At 42.8% G+C, this 16,790-nt stretch overlaps 2 protein-coding genes across 8 annotated transcripts in view; one reads left to right on the top strand and one right to left on the bottom strand.

Moving 5' to 3' along the window:
• The window catches only part of AP1AR (adaptor related protein complex 1 associated regulatory protein), a 34,554-nt gene extending 30,522 nt beyond the window's left edge, over positions 1-4,032 (top strand). For all 3 annotated transcript variants that reach the window (XM_070609381.1, XM_070609382.1, XM_070609380.1), the window contains one exon: positions 2,147-4,032. In XM_070609381.1, coding sequence (XP_070465482.1) covers positions 2,147-2,412 — 266 coding nt within the window. In that variant the 3' untranslated portion in view covers positions 2,413-4,032. The remainder of the gene's footprint in view (positions 1-2,146) is intronic.
• Positions 4,033-8,816: 4,784 nt separating this feature from the next.
• Positions 8,817-16,790, bottom strand: TIFA (TRAF interacting protein with forkhead associated domain). 5 transcript variants are annotated; one of them, XR_011537289.1, is made up of 4 exons: positions 16,626-16,790; positions 16,120-16,201; positions 14,580-14,797; positions 8,817-10,074 (listed from the first exon to the last, which is right to left on the bottom strand). XR_011537289.1 is itself a non-coding variant. In XM_070609383.1 (2 exons), the coding sequence occupies exon 2, from the start codon at positions 10,048-10,050 to the stop codon at positions 9,493-9,495; it is 558 nt and encodes a 185-aa protein (XP_070465484.1). In that variant the 5' UTR covers positions 10,051-10,074; positions 14,580-14,717; the 3' UTR covers positions 8,817-9,492. The 5 variants fall into 5 exon arrangements, 1 of the variants encoding a protein (XP_070465484.1); XR_011537290.1 differs by lacking the exon at positions 16,120-16,201 and having other exon boundaries at positions 16,626-16,786; XR_011537288.1 differs by lacking the exon at positions 16,626-16,790 and having other exon boundaries at positions 16,120-16,593.

Genomic DNA, 16,790 nt, shown 5'->3' with positions numbered 1-16,790 from the left:
CAGACAACAGTGCTCAGAAATTTAAATGTTCTTTTATTATTGTAGGATCTGATTCTTTAAGGTCAGAAAACAAAATTATTAAATGTGTCTAGGGATGTTATAGTCTCTTTTCTAGTCCTAGATTTTAATTCTGTTACCAATGTTGATTCTGTACTTATAAATTCCAGTTTCTTTTCTGTCATCCCTCTCTTCCTTCTACCAAAACGACATTTTTTTCTTCCAAGATTTTTGATGCTTTCACTGTACTGACCAATTTCTTTCTGTTCAGAATTAGATCCAGAACAGTTTTCCCTAGAATTGTCGCTATTCTGTTGTGGTAGAGTCAGAATAACAGAAGAGCACCGACTTCGGAGCCAGACTGAATGGATTTAGATTCTTGCTCCATCACTTCTGTAGCTGTGTGACCTTGGCCAGATCACATTCCTTTACCGTAGAATGGGGGATAATGACAGCACTGTATGTAACTTCGCAGAGTTGTTGAAGATCAAATCAGCTAATGTATGTGAAGTGCAAACAACATAACTGGAACCTAGCAAATGCTGGAAAGGTATATGTTGTTAGCATTAGCATTAGAGTTATATTATCTCTGGGAAATGAAATTGTCCTCTGGGCAGGAAAGGACTTTGGCAGACACACTGATTTGGCCATTTAAGACTAATAGCAATTGAAGTCCTCCATCCATTCTGCTTTATTTATGGCGCTTCAAAAATTTCACCTTAGTAGATGCTCAGTGTTGCATCAAAACTGTCCTTTTGTGAATCTACAGGAAGATATATTTATACTGAGTCATGAAGAAGGAATATCAGTTAGTTGATGAAAGAGATGGGAGACAAACAGGGAGAGGGTAGCATTCCAGGCAGATAAGTATAATGTAGCAGATAAGAATGTTACAAATAATTGCTCCTCAAAAATTTTGGAGATGTTAGAAAAATATTTCTAAGTGGTTTGAAATATATTTTCACTGAGGTGCTCAGACTAACACACAGAAAATATTGTTTACTCCATTCTTTCCTTCTATCTTACATTCAGTCCATCAGCAGGTCCTATAGCCAACAGCTTCAAAACACATATGCAGTATGAGAATCTGATCAAGTCTCATCACTTCCTCTACTTCCATCTGGTTCAAGACACTTTTCTCTCTCACCTGTACTATAATAGTTTTTAAATACCACTTCTCTGCTTCCAGCTGTACTATCAGAATGCACTTGTAGGAAGGCAAGTCAGATCATGCCACTGCCACTTTTGACCATCCCAATCGATGAATTCCCAACTGCTCTTAAAGTAAATTCCAAACTTCACACAATGATCTATCTACAAAGACGATACATCCCTCTTGGCCCTCATCTCATCCTTCCCTCCCCACATTTATGATGCTTTAGTCCATCTGGCTTGTTTTTCTATTCCTTCAGCATACAAAGCTCATTCTGGCCTCGGGTCCTGGAGTATTCTGCTTAAACTGTCTTCCCCCAAGTCTTTGCAAGCTTCCTTTCTTCTCATCATTCACGTTTCTGGACTCATTCAAGCCTTCGATCTTTATCTCCCATCCAAACTTTTTACCCTCTTTCTGGGTTTTATTATTTATGATATTTTATTATTAATATTTGAATTTACATTACTTGTTTGCTTGCCTGTGTGGGTGTATACACATACACATGCATATATATAGAAGCATGCAAATAAATAAAAGAGGAACAGAGAGAAATATTCTTTCTTCCTCAGCAGTATCTAGTCCAGTATATGCTTGATACTTGTTTGATGATTGCATAAAAGTAAACCGTGTGTTTTGAAATGGCTTTTTTTTAATGACTACACTTTGATGATATATAGATTGTAAAATCATTATTTCATTAATTTTATAATTAAATAAATCACTAGTATTTCCCTTGAAATATATCTTGAAAACTACAAAAAAAAAAAAAACTGTCCTTTTGTGAGTATTAATGTTTATTTTTCTCCAAGGCACACTCTAGTATTAGACCCCAACAGTTCCCCGTCTTAAGGGGAATTCCCTTCTTAACTGACTCTTTAAGTCAATTCACAGATCAAATCTGATTATTAAATAAAAACTCTATTGTTAAATTGGAAGTCTTTTAATTAGCTTTTTTAATCTTCACTGACATTTCTAATAATTCTGCGCAAATAATAGGAATGAATCGAATGCTTCCAATGAGAGAACGTTCCAAAACAGAGGAAGACATTCTCCGGGCAGCACTGAAATCCAGCAGCAAGAGGACCGGAAGTAATCCGACGTCAGCCTCTGAGGACTCCAACGGCCTAGAGTGGGAGAATGATTTTGTTAGTGCTGAAATGGATGATAATGGCAATTCTGAGTATTCTGGATTTGTAAATCCTGTATTAGAACTGTCTGATTCTTGCATAAAGCAATCTGATGCAGATCAACAGAAACGATAGAGTAAAATTGTGTGACCCTGTCCGTCGTTATGACCAAATGTTAAAAACCAACTAGAATGTATAAATGGTTGTGCTGAGCCTTCTTGTAAGACGGAGGTGAGAAACTGTGTTGTCTGTGCGCATTAGAAAGGGATGGGGATGGCAGGCTGGTCGGAATTGCTACAGAATCAAGTGCAATTGCTTCATCTGCCTTCTGCTTTTCAAAACAATTTAATGGTTCTGTCATGTTAGCAATTAAATTTATTTTAACTTTTCTTTATATCATTCCTGTTTACTGTTTGTAGTTTTCACTTTTTAAAAAGTTTTATTGATTTTACTTTGAATGCTTTCTTAAGCCTATTTCAGCAGCTAACTGTAAAAATATTAAGGCTGTTTGTGTTAATTCTCAGCAGATGTGAAGGGAGCATGAGGGACTGCCAGCTTCAGATTGAGAATAGTGTTCCCTTTTCCAGCATTATTTATTCCTGTGACTTATTTAAATTTTATTATCTAGAAGTAAGCACAAAGATGACCCTAAAGAAATGCTGAAGTATCCGTTTCTTTCTGCACTTACTGCATATCCTATTATAATAATGTTGATTCAGTCTGAACAAAGGATAGGATATGTTAAAAAAGTGTTCAGTTTGGATATTTAAAGTTGGTAATCAAAAATAATATTTAAGAAATATATATACTTAGGTTTTTCACTTCCTTTTACATGCCACTATAAATATGAATATTGACTTTGTTAATTGAAATACCAAATTTCTAGCTGTCATTTTTTTTAATTCTATATTTCCAATCAATGGTCTAAGGAAGATTTTACACAGAACATATTCTCTGTGCATGATTTATTAAGAAAGGAAAACCTAAAAAGGTAATACGGGTATTTCAAAGTAAATAAAATCCTTTCTGGTATGAAAGGATCCATTGATTTTGTTAAGCTTTCCTTTGCCTTGTAATACAAGGTGCTTTAATGGGATGGAACTAAGTATATCAATATATATAACTGCATTTTGTGATAGACCATTAACTCTTCTTTTCTCTAAATTTTACATATTAATGTAAAAGGCCAAGGACACAAGACACTCCCTAATTGCTTGTCTTGATTTTGCTGGGGATTGAGTATGATTTTAGTAGCAAACTGTTTTTCAACTTTTCCTTAGTGTTTTTTTCTTTTCTTTTTCTTGCAGCAATGACAGTGCATGTTCTCAAAAACATAGGAAGGTCCAGATATAAATAGAAATGTAAAGTTCTTGCTGTACTTAAAAAAAAAATCATGTGGCCCTTGCAATATTTGAACTACTAGGCAATGACAGCTGTAGTTTCATTTCCTTTTTTATCTCGTAGAAATAAATATGACACTTTAAATATGTAAATATATATGTAATGCTATTATTTCTGTCTCCTGACATAATTTAAATTGTAGCTGTGTCATTGGAAATATTTTAAAGGTAATCTATATTCACATTGCCTGTGTTATGCTTTTTAAAGTTTGTATACATCAGATGTATATTTTTGGTTTGGCATAAGCTATGATTGTAATTTTTCTTGGCATTTTGTTCATAAAGAATTTTTTGAAGGAATGGTAACTTCTCAAGGATTGTGAATAAACACATTTTTACATTTAAAAATAATAAATTATTTGATTATTACTAGTTTTACTCCATAAACATGCAATAATTCTGACTCCTAACTTATAAAATAATTATTTTACTAAATCTGCTGTGAAGACAAAAAGGGGTGACTTAGGAAAGCACAGGATAGAACTAAACTTGAAAATGCTTGTATTTTAACTGCTAAGAAAAGGATATTTTCTTGATTTATATGTTTATAAAAAACACTAGAAATAACATTTATTTATTCAGCAAATATTTGAGAACCTACTGTGTCTGGTAGGGTGTTAGGGACACAGTAGTAAAAAGACATACAAAGTCCCTGCTCTTTGCTTACATTCTGGTGAGAGAGACAGACAATAACACGTGAACATATAAATGAGAAAACCACTGATCACAATTAGGAAAAATACAAGAGGATCGGATGCAGGGTCGCTGGGGATGAGTGGCTACTTTTGACAGGTCAAGGAGTCTTCTGAGATTTGAGCTGAGACCCAATTGTTGAGCAGGAGGGAGGGCGAGTGCCATGAGATGACATTGGAGGAGTAGATAGGGGCCAGATCATGCAAGCTTTGTAGGCCATGGCTAAGAGTGAGTTTTATTTGATATATAAAAGGAAGCCACTGACATTTTGGAAGCTGGAATGTACGGTGATCAGATTTGCATTTTTGAAAAACTCCTTTAGCTGCTGTGTAGAGAATGGGTTGTAAGAGGGCAAGAGAGGACATATGGTACTCCTAGCAGGACATGCTGTGGCATGGGATGATGATGGCTGTAGGAATGCACAGCAGACTAACTTGAGAGAGAACCCAGAAGATTTTCAAATGGGTTAGATATGGGGGCAAAAGAAGGAGTGGGATCAGAGACTACTGTAGGCAATGCGTCCAGTGTGGTATCCTGGCGACCTTGCTCACTGTATATACCCACATAGCAACACTCAACCATAGTCTGACCCAAGTCTTTACCGAGAGCCCTGTGATCCTCCCTGGAAAATGCCTCGACAGGCAGTCTTAGAGGAGCGGTCACGAGGCCATTTATCAGCTGCATCCCCATCTTGGAGAAGGCTGCCATGAGGCAGTTTCTCATCCAACTGCCTGGTTTGGTGAGGCGTGGGATTTCCACCTCACGCTTGCTCAGATACAGATGGAGGCTGATACAACTGCTGGGTTGGAATTTAGAGTTAGCTCCTCAGTGACAGAGCTACCCTCCACTTAGGTCATCCGGCCACCCTGGTTCAGTGTCATCCTAGGGACATCCCTAGGGATCAAGGATGCAGAACACTGACTGCTGATCTTACTTTTGCTTGTGTGAGTAATAAACTGTCTAAATCTATTTGAGCTCATTGTCTCCCTTCTGGCCAAATCTATGGAATTGTGACAGCCAACCTAGCAGCTGCAACTACACTTGACAATAACTTCTTGGTATCTGACTTAATGAACGTAGTGGGAGGAACAGGTCTGGGAGAGTGGAGGAAATTAAGAGTTCTGCTTTGGAAAGTTAAATTTGAGGTTTTATGAGAAATCTGAAGATGTCAGGTGGGTAACGGAGTCAGTCTGCAGCTCAGAGAAGAGGTCTAGGTAGAAGTTTAGGGGTCATTAGTAGGTAAATGGTATGTTAAGTCATGCTAGCTGAGATCACCTCGGGGAAGCATATAGGCAGAGAAGGCATATAGGCAAACTAAGTGTTGACATTTAAAAGTCATGGGTAGAGAAATGCCCAAAAGAAGCAGATACAGGAGGAACGCAAGGAACCAAAGAGTGTGATGTCACAGGAGCCAAGAAGAGAGGAGTCAGTGACATCAAGTGCCATGGGGGTGTTGAGAGAAAAGGACAGGTGGCCAATTGGCTTGGGAACATGAAGACTGTTGCATGGTATTGTTTTTACAAATGAAGAAATGGAAACTATGGAGTATCATAACAAGTGAAGAATAAAGAATGATCAGAGTAGACTATTTAAAAAGTCGCTGTTAGCACAAAATGGGGTAGCTGGAGGGGAATGTGGAGTTATGTGAGGGTTTTATTTAAAATACTAGAACTTCTAAAATGGTATGACCTGGAATTACACCTGCTTTTTTTTTTTCAGTAATTAGAGAAATACGTTTTTTTGGTAGAGGCCAGAATTTTATTTTACTTTACGTAAAGATGTTCTAATCATAATTTAAGAACACAGATGTCTAAAAAAGACTTTATATCAATTATATAGCATTTACTTGGTACCTCTGGTTAATTATCTGACAGTAAAGGAGATCACAGAAGAAGTCAATGAAAAACACAGATTTCCCATATCTGATTCTTGTATCTGCAGGAAATATTAAAGCTGAAAGTGAAATTAAATTAGGAAATTGATATTAAAATACATTATTTTTATTAATATTGCAAATTATTTAAAGATTTTTTTCCTGACACCCAAATGTAGCAATGTCCTCTGTAGTTCGATAATCTTTTATATGTGACCATTAAACATAAGGACTGCTTTTGCTCAGTGCTATTCACAATAACATTCCATGTGTAACACGGTGGTAAGGATGCTACATACTGTGTCTCAGGCGATTTTCACAGAAACCCTATGAGGGAGACGCTATTTGAATCCTTGTTTTTCAGAAGAGGAAACTGAAGCTCAGAGTTAGTGACAAATTCCCCAGGAAATGGTAGAGAAACCCAGGCAGGGGGTTCAGAGCCCACACTCGACACTACACATGCTTCCTGTCTATAGGAATTAGATCAGTATTATTTTTGAGGGTTTCTTGAGGTTTAGGGGTTTTTTGCTTAGCTGTTAGAAAAAATCTGGCTAAACTAACTTCGGATGATTGAAAAGTTGTTTTATGATATCAAAAATGATATTATAAAAAGGCACTTTGACCAAAGGTGAAGTTCCACTGTTTCACCTTATCTTGACTGTCTAACCTCAGAAGTTTTCTGTTTTAGCAACAAATGTTGACACCAGCAACAGAGCAGAAATCACTGCTTTCCCATTTTTTTCACCAGGGTCCCTGGCCCTGAATTCATTGCTTAAGAGATACAAGGACAGATAAATATTTTCACGAAGGCTGAATAGTGGAATGATGAGTGATGATGCCCTTGGGCACCATTAGTACCAACTAGCAGCCCAGCACATTCCATTGCACTTTTCATAGTGCTCATCCTTGATCACCACCTGAAATAGAAGCTCTGATTGTTTCAGTCAGGGTCCAGTTAGTAAACTAGTAACCACACCTGATATTTTATTTTTATTTATTTATTTATTTATTTATTTTGAGGAAGATTAGCCCTGAGCTAACATCTGCTGCCAATCCTCCTCTTTTTGCTGAGGAAGACTGGCCCTGAGCTAACATCCATGCCCATCTTCCTCTACGTTTACACGTGGGACGCCTACCACAGCATGGCTTTTGCCAAGAGGTGCCATGTCCGCATCCGGATCCGAACCGGGGAACCCTGGGCCGCCAAGAATCGGAACGTGCGAACTTAACCACTGCACCACGAGGCTGGCCCCCACACCTGATAGTTTAACAGATAATTACCATAAGGAATTAAACCCCTTTTAGAGAACTAAAAAAGCAGACAGGGCCATAAGATAACATGGAAGCAGCTACTACATCAACACACACACATACACATGCTGTTAACAATTGTTAGCTCCTGGTAGCAAGATTAGAGCTAATTTTTCTACAAGATATATTGAAACAAACGTGACCATGCATGTTAGAGCCTAAAGGTAATGCTGCTTCAAGTCAGTCCGTGCATTAGATAGTAGAGACAGAATCTTCTAGAATACGCTTATATAATCATGATATATGAGATTTCACCATTGAAAAGCACCACCTTGTCATAAAGTTGCAGGTTCTAGAAGACTGCCTATGACTAACACTGGCACCAATTAATACGCCCCTCTACTTAAAGAGCCCAAGAAAAATCAATTTCCTGGGACAAATGAGTCCTTAAGGGGTGTACTGAGTTTCACAACTTAGCTAACAGGACCCCATATCAAACACTAATACTTTTGTTTGCCTCCACCCCCATCCACTGTGGCCAGTTTTACAGAAAATGCTTTTCCTATCCATGTGGTCACTGCCTGGAGCAGCCATTACTTAACCTAACCTGAGGAGAGTTGATTGGTAGAGGGGTGGGCACCTGACCGAAGCTGCCCCTTCGCTGGAACTGGAACTGGGAGATCATGCTCTTTCGGTGGCTGATGAATAACGTGCAAAACCTGGGAGCCACTGGTGGCCGTGTGCCACCATGGGGAGTGAGGAACAAATGGAGAATGGAGCCGGTATGCACTGGGGGGCAGAGCTGGAGGTGTGACAGCCCCCAGCATGGCCTCTGCCTGAGGCCTGCCGCATGCCTCCCGTAAAGCAGTCCAAGAACAGTTCTCTCCTGGGGCCGCCTGGTGGCACAGCAGTTAAGTGTGCATGTTCCACTTCAGCAGCCCGGGGTTCGCCGGTTCGGATCCTGGGTGTGGACATGGCACTGCTTGGCACGCCATGCTGTGGTAGGCGTCCCACATATAAAGTAGAGGAAGATGGGCACGGATGTTAGCTCAAGGCCAGTCTTCCTCAGCAAAAAGAGGAGGATTGGCAGCAGTTAGCTCAGGGCTAATCTTCCTCAAAAAAAAATTTAAAAAAAGAAAAAGAACAGTAGTCTCCTTTCTTCAGAAAGAGTTTCAAGGGAAATGTTTGCAGAAGGAAACTTTACGATGTGCATGGATGCTGTTAAAGCTTTGAATTCATGGAATTTAAAAATTTGTTGTACATAAAAATCAAATAATTTAAAACTTGGTAAAAAACCTGAAAGATGATCATAAACACAGTGGTACATTCAAATGTTTATTGGTTTTAGATGCTGTGTATACATAAAGAGAACTGTATTCTTGGGAATAAGTACAATTCTATAGAAAGAAAATCATAGAAAATCAAGGTATTATTGCTCAAATAAATCGTCCCATATTAAAAACACAACGACACATGTACAATACTCCAAAACATTATGCTGTGTTCCAGGACACTGGTACTATAAGTACCAACAGGCTACAACACTAGTAACAACTTGCCCGTAGTCTTGACCTTGAAAACAAATGACCGTTGTGAAATAATATGACCAAACCAAGAGAGAGTTCCTTACAAACAAAATTAAAGCATAGGACTAAAGTCAAGCATAAAGTGAGAATAATATAACCTTACTCTGAGAACACTCTTCCTTCATCACAAAGGAGATCTCTTGTACAATAACCCTCACAGTTGTACCCTTAAAATAATTCTTCATACATCCAGGAATGCAACAGGAGACCAAATCGATGACTAACACAATTTACAGACTTCAAAAGTAAAATACCAGATCCCAAATTTGCCAGCACAGCAGATAACAATAACATACCACAGTAACGAAGGGGACCGATCAGTACCGGCACACCACTTCGTAAGCGGAGCGTCTAGAAAGCGTTGTCTACAGAGCTCTACGTCCTTCATGATTGTCCTCTTAGCCCTCTGTGTTCACAGTTCATTTTCGTCCGTTTCCATAGGAGAAGTGCTTTGGGAGGAAGACCATACAGAATGGCAATACTCAGGTATGGGATTCTGTGGGGGCCAGTAGTTTTTTTGCAAGAGTGATCTTGGAGACAAAATAAACTCCGTCTCAAAAAATTCTAACGACACTCCATCTTCCTTCTCCATCAGGATCTGATAGTCTCCGAATCTGATCATGCACCTGTCGGGCAGGTCCACTTTATGCAGGAAGTCCAGCGTCCTGTTGTCCACAATCAGACTGGTCCTCTTACTCATATTTTTAATTTCAAAAGAGAGAACTGAGCTATCAAACTTTTTAAACAGCTGCAGAGAAAACTGAACTCGGGAAACCTGTCTGTCCTGAAAGGTATAATTACAGACTTTGGAACTTCGGCCAAATTTCACCTCTTCCCTGGAGGGGAGTTTCTCCCGCTTATGAAACCCTATTGATTGGAATATTCCATTTGGCTGCTGGCCAGGATGGTAAACAGTCATCTGGAGACAGGTTAGCGTCTCTTCTGTGTCCGCGTCTTCGAAACTGGACATGATGCGCCCGAGAACCAGACCCACCTGCGGCAATCACACCTGCACATTAGTTTACTCCCACACTCTAGGCCCTGAGGGCTTTGATCCTCACAATTTGACAAAAATCTTCTGATAGGTGAGTTATTTGAACTTTAAGAAAACCATACCTAGAATACTTTCCATTAACTAGTAGATATGTGAAACCTTATACTAAGCCCCATGAGAAGCGGTGTATTATGTTTGCCTACCTATTTTTCATTTCTAGCTTGACAATAAAACCATACATATAATCCAGACAATAACGAGGAATGGTTGTTGATAATCAAGTGATCTGGGGGGAGCATAAAGAAACTTCCCTGCCTTTCTCATTTAAATAGAGTGATTTGGGCCCAGAGAAAACACGACAGCTATACTTTAAAATCAGGAATAAAGACTTCCTTTGGTATGAATGCCCACAGAGGATATACACATAAAGAAAACCTACAGTTTATTAACTGACTTACAACTAGAGGTATTATGAACTGTGAAACCTGATTAAATTAAAAAATGAAAAAGTTGTAAACAACTAATTACAACAATTATCCTTTATATCCTTGCTTAGATTTCTAGTAGGTAAAGGGTTAAAAACAGTGACGATTTAGGGACCAGCCCGGTGGCGCAGCGGTTCAGTGCGAATGTTCTGTTTCAGTGGCTTTGATCCTTACAGAAATTGTCTTTATACAAGATAACTACACGTGTGCACACACACATACGCATACATTTCTACACACAGAGAAAACAATTTCTTACACAAATAGGAATACTGTATTTAGTTCTAGATCTTGCATTTTTTCAATTAATACTACAAATAGGTGATTTTTCCCCACATCTACACATATAAACCTACTTCATTTTTGAACAGCTGCACAGAATTCCTTTAATCTAGTGTGGTGGGGAAATTATACCAAAAGAACGATGCTGAGGGTCCCCATGCATTCCTCAAAGACTGTATTTGGGGTTTGGGGACCCATAGTCTTTTTTTTAAGCTTTTTCTTTTTTTAAGGTATGTTTTTTGGTGAGGAAGACTGGCCCTGAGCTAACATCTGTTGCCAATCTTCCCTTTTTTTCCCTCCCCAAAGCCCCAGTACATAGTGTATATCCTAGTTGCGGGTCGTTCGAGTTCTGTGTGATGCCGCCACAGCACAGCTTGATAGGCAGTGTGTAGGTCCACACCCAGGATCCCAACCCTCGAACCCTGGGTGGCCGAAGCAGAGTGCGTGAACTTAACCACTCGGCCACCGGACCAGCCCCTGGGGATCAGTAGTGGTAAGTGAAGTTAATTTGTAGTTTCATGGTTTTCTGTCTGCCATCTATAACAGATGCTGGTGTCAGAAGTAAACTGGTTAAAAAATGCTTTCTTTTTCTTTGTGTGCTGATGTTTACTTTTGAGATACAATCTTTCCTTCCATTTTGCAAAGTTATGCTGCTAAAAATCAAACTCTCAATTTATTCAACTATTCAACAAACGACACAGCAAAGCAAAATTTCTTTTTTTATGGATTTGGAAACACATCCTTAATTTTAAATTTACTTTCATAATAGATTCTTTTTGGACATTATTGCATCATATTGCATTACCTATGCAGACAAGAGATATCCAGCTATAAGCAGAAAAGTGAGAGGAACCCTCAAAACACTGGCCAAAGGGTGGTAAAAATTACTATGAAACCGAAGACAGTAAGAAAACACACAATGGGTAGACTTGGTTAATCCATCCTACACTGTGATTTGAAGATTCTTCAATGATGATAATAAAGTCTCATTATTCAAGAAGCAGACAGCATGAAAGAAAATATAACAAACCATTAGATGATGCAATTAGCGGGTGACAAGAAAAGAATTAGCTGTTAACAAGTAAAGAGCTTTAAAAGGAAGAGCAAGAATCTGTCCATGATCTCAGCCTCGTTTAGGGTACACTGCCTTCATTCTAATTCATTCTTGGACTTTGGATAATCACAGTTCTGTGATGTGTTCTGGACATAGTCTTTTGGTAACACCCAATTTTGTTTTTGTGCTCTTTGTATAACTTAATAGTTTAGGATTCAGTCTTTTGAGCAAATCTGCCACCATGAAAAGTTTGCCTCAAACAGGCTCTTGTGGCTGGTACCCAGATACAGCATCCACTGCAAGGGAAAAAATTTAGCACACTGGTTTATAAATGAGTGGCTATGAGCGTCTTGATGTGCATCGTCTCTCAGGGTCTCATGGACTTCCAGTCCATAACTGGGACCCTCCGACAAACACTGAGAGACTGTACCTATCAAATATTTGCTGCCACTCCCTACCAGGCCTACCCCGACGGCTCTGCTCCTTTAGAAAGATGATACTTCCCACTCTGTTGACAGCCATGTCAATGAAACACGAATGGAAGTGACAAGGAAGCTTATTTCCAAACAGAAGCTTCAGAAGCCACTGCATAGTTTCGCCTTTCTTCTTTCCTTCTGCCACATTGCCAGTCCCCAAAATGAGCAGCTCAGCCTCGGTCCCAGCGCCATAAAGGACATGTAATGAGGGCAAGAAATCAACCCCTCTTCCTGTAGGTCATCTTTTCCTAGGCCATGAGGTCACCGGCCATGTGCAGTGGCCCGTCTTGTGAAAGTATGACAGACTGCAAACCTGACAGTGATATGGGCTACCATCACCACGGGCCATCCTGCACCAGGCCAGTGCTGCCCCTTACACGGACTGTCTTCCTTAATCTTCACAACAACCCTACGAATCACCTTCACGTAGGAGGGAGCTGAGTCTCAGAGGGTTCAGCTAAGTAGCACAGATCACGAAGCCAGTGTCAAAGGCAGGATTCAAACAGAACAGAAACGTATCCTCTCTTACCCACTGCAAACACTGCTCCCTGTTACCAGTTACTTCAGAAAATAGAGCAGTTAACCTGTGGAGAACAGGGCCACAGAGGTGCGTTAAAACCAGCAAGCCACTAGAATCTAGTGTTGGGGAGGGAAATACACTGTTCCTGCTGCCTCCTAAGAGGAAGGGGCTCTGAAGCTCCAGGTTACCGAGAGCATCCGTTATCCTTAAGCCTGGGTGTAGGATGTTAGCGTGGACCTAGGAGTCACTAGTAACTGTGGCGGGTTGTTTGGGGAGCTCCCAAGTTGCGTCAATCATGGTCTCTGAACACAAGGAACTTAGAAATTAATCTATTCATTCATTTCCAAGGCTGCAGGGTCCCTCTACAAAATGGCCTGAATCTATGACATTTCTGAGAGGTCAGCAGAAAAACAGAAAAGACGTAAACTAACAGAAAACTAAAGTAATAAACTAAAAAATTTTTTTTAATTACTAGCATGCAAATGCTCAAAAGCAGCTTTTTCAAATCTGTTTGTACAAGTTATCAAAGAAACAGAAGACCAATGAGCCTACCTTTTGGCAACAGCGGCCACCAATGACCGGGAAACGGGAGGGGACTTCACTGCAACTGTGCCTTTGGGATTTTACACCACGTGCACGTAAGATCTCTTCAAACATTTAACAAATATTTTCTCTACAAAATCACAAACCATCTTATTTTTATGCAATTAATGGAGTTGGATATTAGCCAAGTATCTTTAAAGTGGTAAACTGTGATATCTGACATCAGAAAGTTGGAAAACACTGTGATGATGTCTGACATGCAGGAATATCTGTGTTAACAAACGAACCACAATAAACAGATAAAGAAATACAGAAATGAAAACGAGCTCTGCTAGCAGGACCTTTATCACAGAAAGCTAACACAGATGGCCTGGGCGCTCCGCTCTCCAGGGGCAGAAGAGGAGTTAACCCCTCCTGTGCTGGACCCGAGAAGGACACACTAAGCCGGGACCTCAGACCCGGAAGAGAAGCACTCAACTCTGCGGTCGGCTTCTGACTCCTCTCAAAGGAAGGAAGGGTGGAAGTGTGCAGAGGTGTTAGGTGCAAAAACATCATCTCCACCCCGGCTCACACTCCCATCCCCCACTCCTGCCATACACACACCAGCCACTCCTCCCAAGGCCCTGCAGAGCCAGTGAAGAGACATACTACCCTCCCCCTGCAGAAGGCTGTTTGGCCTTCAGTTGTCATGAACAAAAAGAGAGATTTTTGCTACAAGGGGACAGGTGTCCAAGCACTTCAACAGCAAGCTTGGTGCCCCTGGGTCATCATGCATGCCAACAGGTTTCACATGCTTTCAATTTGTTTTTTAACACAAGCTCCATTGTGTAACAATGAAGTTTGCTCTGGGTGATGTGTTAAGGGAGGCATCCCTCTAAAATTTTTACTTTCATTTCTCCTCAGCCCCCCACCCTACTGATACTCCCGAGAGAGTATGTCTTTGCCCTGTTCCAAGTGGAAGTTTCCTATTTTATCAAAGGCTCTCTTCCCTGACCAACACCCAGCACTGAGCTAAGGGGAGGGGAAAAGAAAAAAGCACAGCAGAAGACGCAGTTGTCCTCCTGCCTGACCCTGTCACCACTCATCTCCCTGCGGGACTGTGAAGACATCTGTGACCGCTGCTGTTCAGAAGCATCGATACTTACCAAAGTAACAGGTGTCGCAGCAGGAGCGGTGAGAACCAAAACAGCCGGAGGAAACCCTTAGGAAAGCCCAATTGTTCTCAGACGCGGTGCCAGACCGACCGGTACCCAATCGGGCCCGCAAAGCCCAGCTGCTGGGTGGCTGCAGACATCCGCCGTGAGGGTCAGCGTGGATTCCGGCTTCCAGAGGATTTGGGAAATCGCTCCTTTCAATCTGAAAACTGCATAAAGTCCCAGAAAACAACAGATGACTGTATTTTCCTAATGAACCAGCCTCAAGCAAGCCAGGCAGGTCCAGGGGCACCCTCTGCAGAAGAGGAACACCACGCTCCAGGGAACCCGGTCCCCAACAGGTGTTCGGGCAGCGAGGGTGAAGGGCGTTGAGGATGGCGAGGCAGGCTGTGAGCGACACCTCCTAAGTGGAATTCTCTTTTTTTTTTTCCCCTTTTTCTCTCCAAAGCCCCCCTCCCCCCCCGCCCCCCGCCCCCCGCCCCGGGGACATAGTTGTATATTCTTAGTTGTGGCTCCTTCTAGTTGTGGCATGTGGGATACCGCCTCAGCGTGGTTTGATGAGCAGTGCCATGTCCGGCCCAGGATTCGAAACAACGAAACACTGGGCCGCCCGCAGCGGAGCAGGCGAACTTAACCACTCGGCCGCTGGGCGGCCCTCTAAGCGGAATTCTTGTTTTTCGATTAGGAAAACGCCCGGGAAAGCACAGAAAAGCACAAAGAAAACACGCCCCGTCTCCACTATTTCTCTTAGGCGCTTCCCCCACCGTTGATAAATATTTCTGTATTTTGCAAAGCTGGGATCTCGCCCTCTATCACTCTATCATTGTTGGGGCGCCCACGCGGTGGTCCCGCCGGCAGGAGCAGCGGGCGACGACTCTTCCCAGAAAATCCGAGACGCTCACTGACGGAGCTTCCCCCTTGGGCGACACACAGAACAGACAGTCCCCACTTCACCCCCCACCCTGTCCGCAGGTACCTGGGTCCCCGAGTCTGTGAACTTCCCAGAACCGCTTTGCACGTCGCTAATGGAGGCGAGCTGGCGGAGCCTCGTGGGGGATGGCCACCGCACGCGCCCCACGTCCGCACCGACTCCGCGGGGGCGCCTGGACCGGCCGCAGCCACCGGGACGCGGGTGGGCGCGATGGGGACGCGCCGAGCAGGGTTGCGGGGCCCGATGCGCGCTGTGTCCTCCCCGCGCTGCCAAGCTCGCCTCCCGGGAGCCCTCACCGCCGGGGACTGCGCGCCCGCCGAACTCCGCCCGCCTGTCTCCTCCGCGGGCCGCCGCGCCCACGCCCCGGAGGCCCGGCCCCGGACCGCCCTCCGCGCTCCCGGCCCGTGTGATGCTGCGCAGTGACAGCGGAGGCCAAGCCTCCGCAAACAGGAGGCTGTTCCCGAGAGGGCGTGACTTACCAGCTAGAGTTTGAAAAGTGAATGGAGTCGCTTCAGCATTAAGCGCGAACCCCACTCCCCTCCGCCCCAAGTGTTGGCCTGGGACGCGGGTGGGAGGAGGCAGGAAACTGAACCAACCTACCAAGCAAGCCAGGTGCAGGGCACGCGTCATCTCATCTCATCCTCGCGGCCAGGAGAGTAGGTCTCCCTTACAGATGAGTAAACTGAGGCCCAGAGGGTGGGTAAGGGTTGCGGCGAGCAAGGGCAGAGGCAGGATTTGAACTTGCTCCAGAGCTCCAAATCAGCCTGCCGCTGCCCAGGATGCCCCCACCTGACACCCAGCAGCCCGTGCGCTTCCTCTCCCTCCCGGTCCACCTGGGGGGCTTCCTCACTCGACACCCGGGGTTTGGGGGTCCACAAGTGAAGGCTGGTACTAGGTGCAGTGGGAAACTTCGCCCTCCCAGGAGTCCTTTACAGCTTAGCATGAATAAGGCGACACTGTTTTTCTGCCTCAGGAAGAAGGTTTGGAATGAACTGAGGGTGGAGAGAGCCCAAAGAGGGCAGGAGGGAGAGTAAAGACAAAGAGGATTGAGAATGGCGGAGGGGGGACAAAGCTGGCATTGACTGAGGTCATACTGGCCCGCCTACTTCAGCGCTTGGGAAACGGCCCGCCAGTTCTGGTAAACGTCGTCGGATGGGAGCCGCTCCTTTGTCTGGGTTCTGCCTTTGACTTCAGCAGAGGGCTTATTTATGAGTAAGTTTCCCTGGCAATAAAATGACATCAACGGCTTGCTGCCTCGCCATCTGATAAAG

The sequence above is a fragment of the Equus przewalskii genome, chromosome 2, assembly GCF_037783145.1.
Source record: "Equus przewalskii isolate Varuska chromosome 2, EquPr2, whole genome shotgun sequence".
Classification (NCBI taxonomy): Eukaryota; Metazoa; Chordata; class Mammalia; order Perissodactyla; family Equidae; genus Equus; species Equus przewalskii.
This window is presented reverse-complemented; position numbering and strand designations above follow the sequence as displayed.

What these genes read in the sequence shown, in the direction of transcription:
- TIFA (XM_070609383.1), bottom strand. Translation starts at nt 10,050, where the DNA reads ATGTCCAGTTTCGAAGACGCGGACACAGAAGAGACGCTAACCTGTCTC.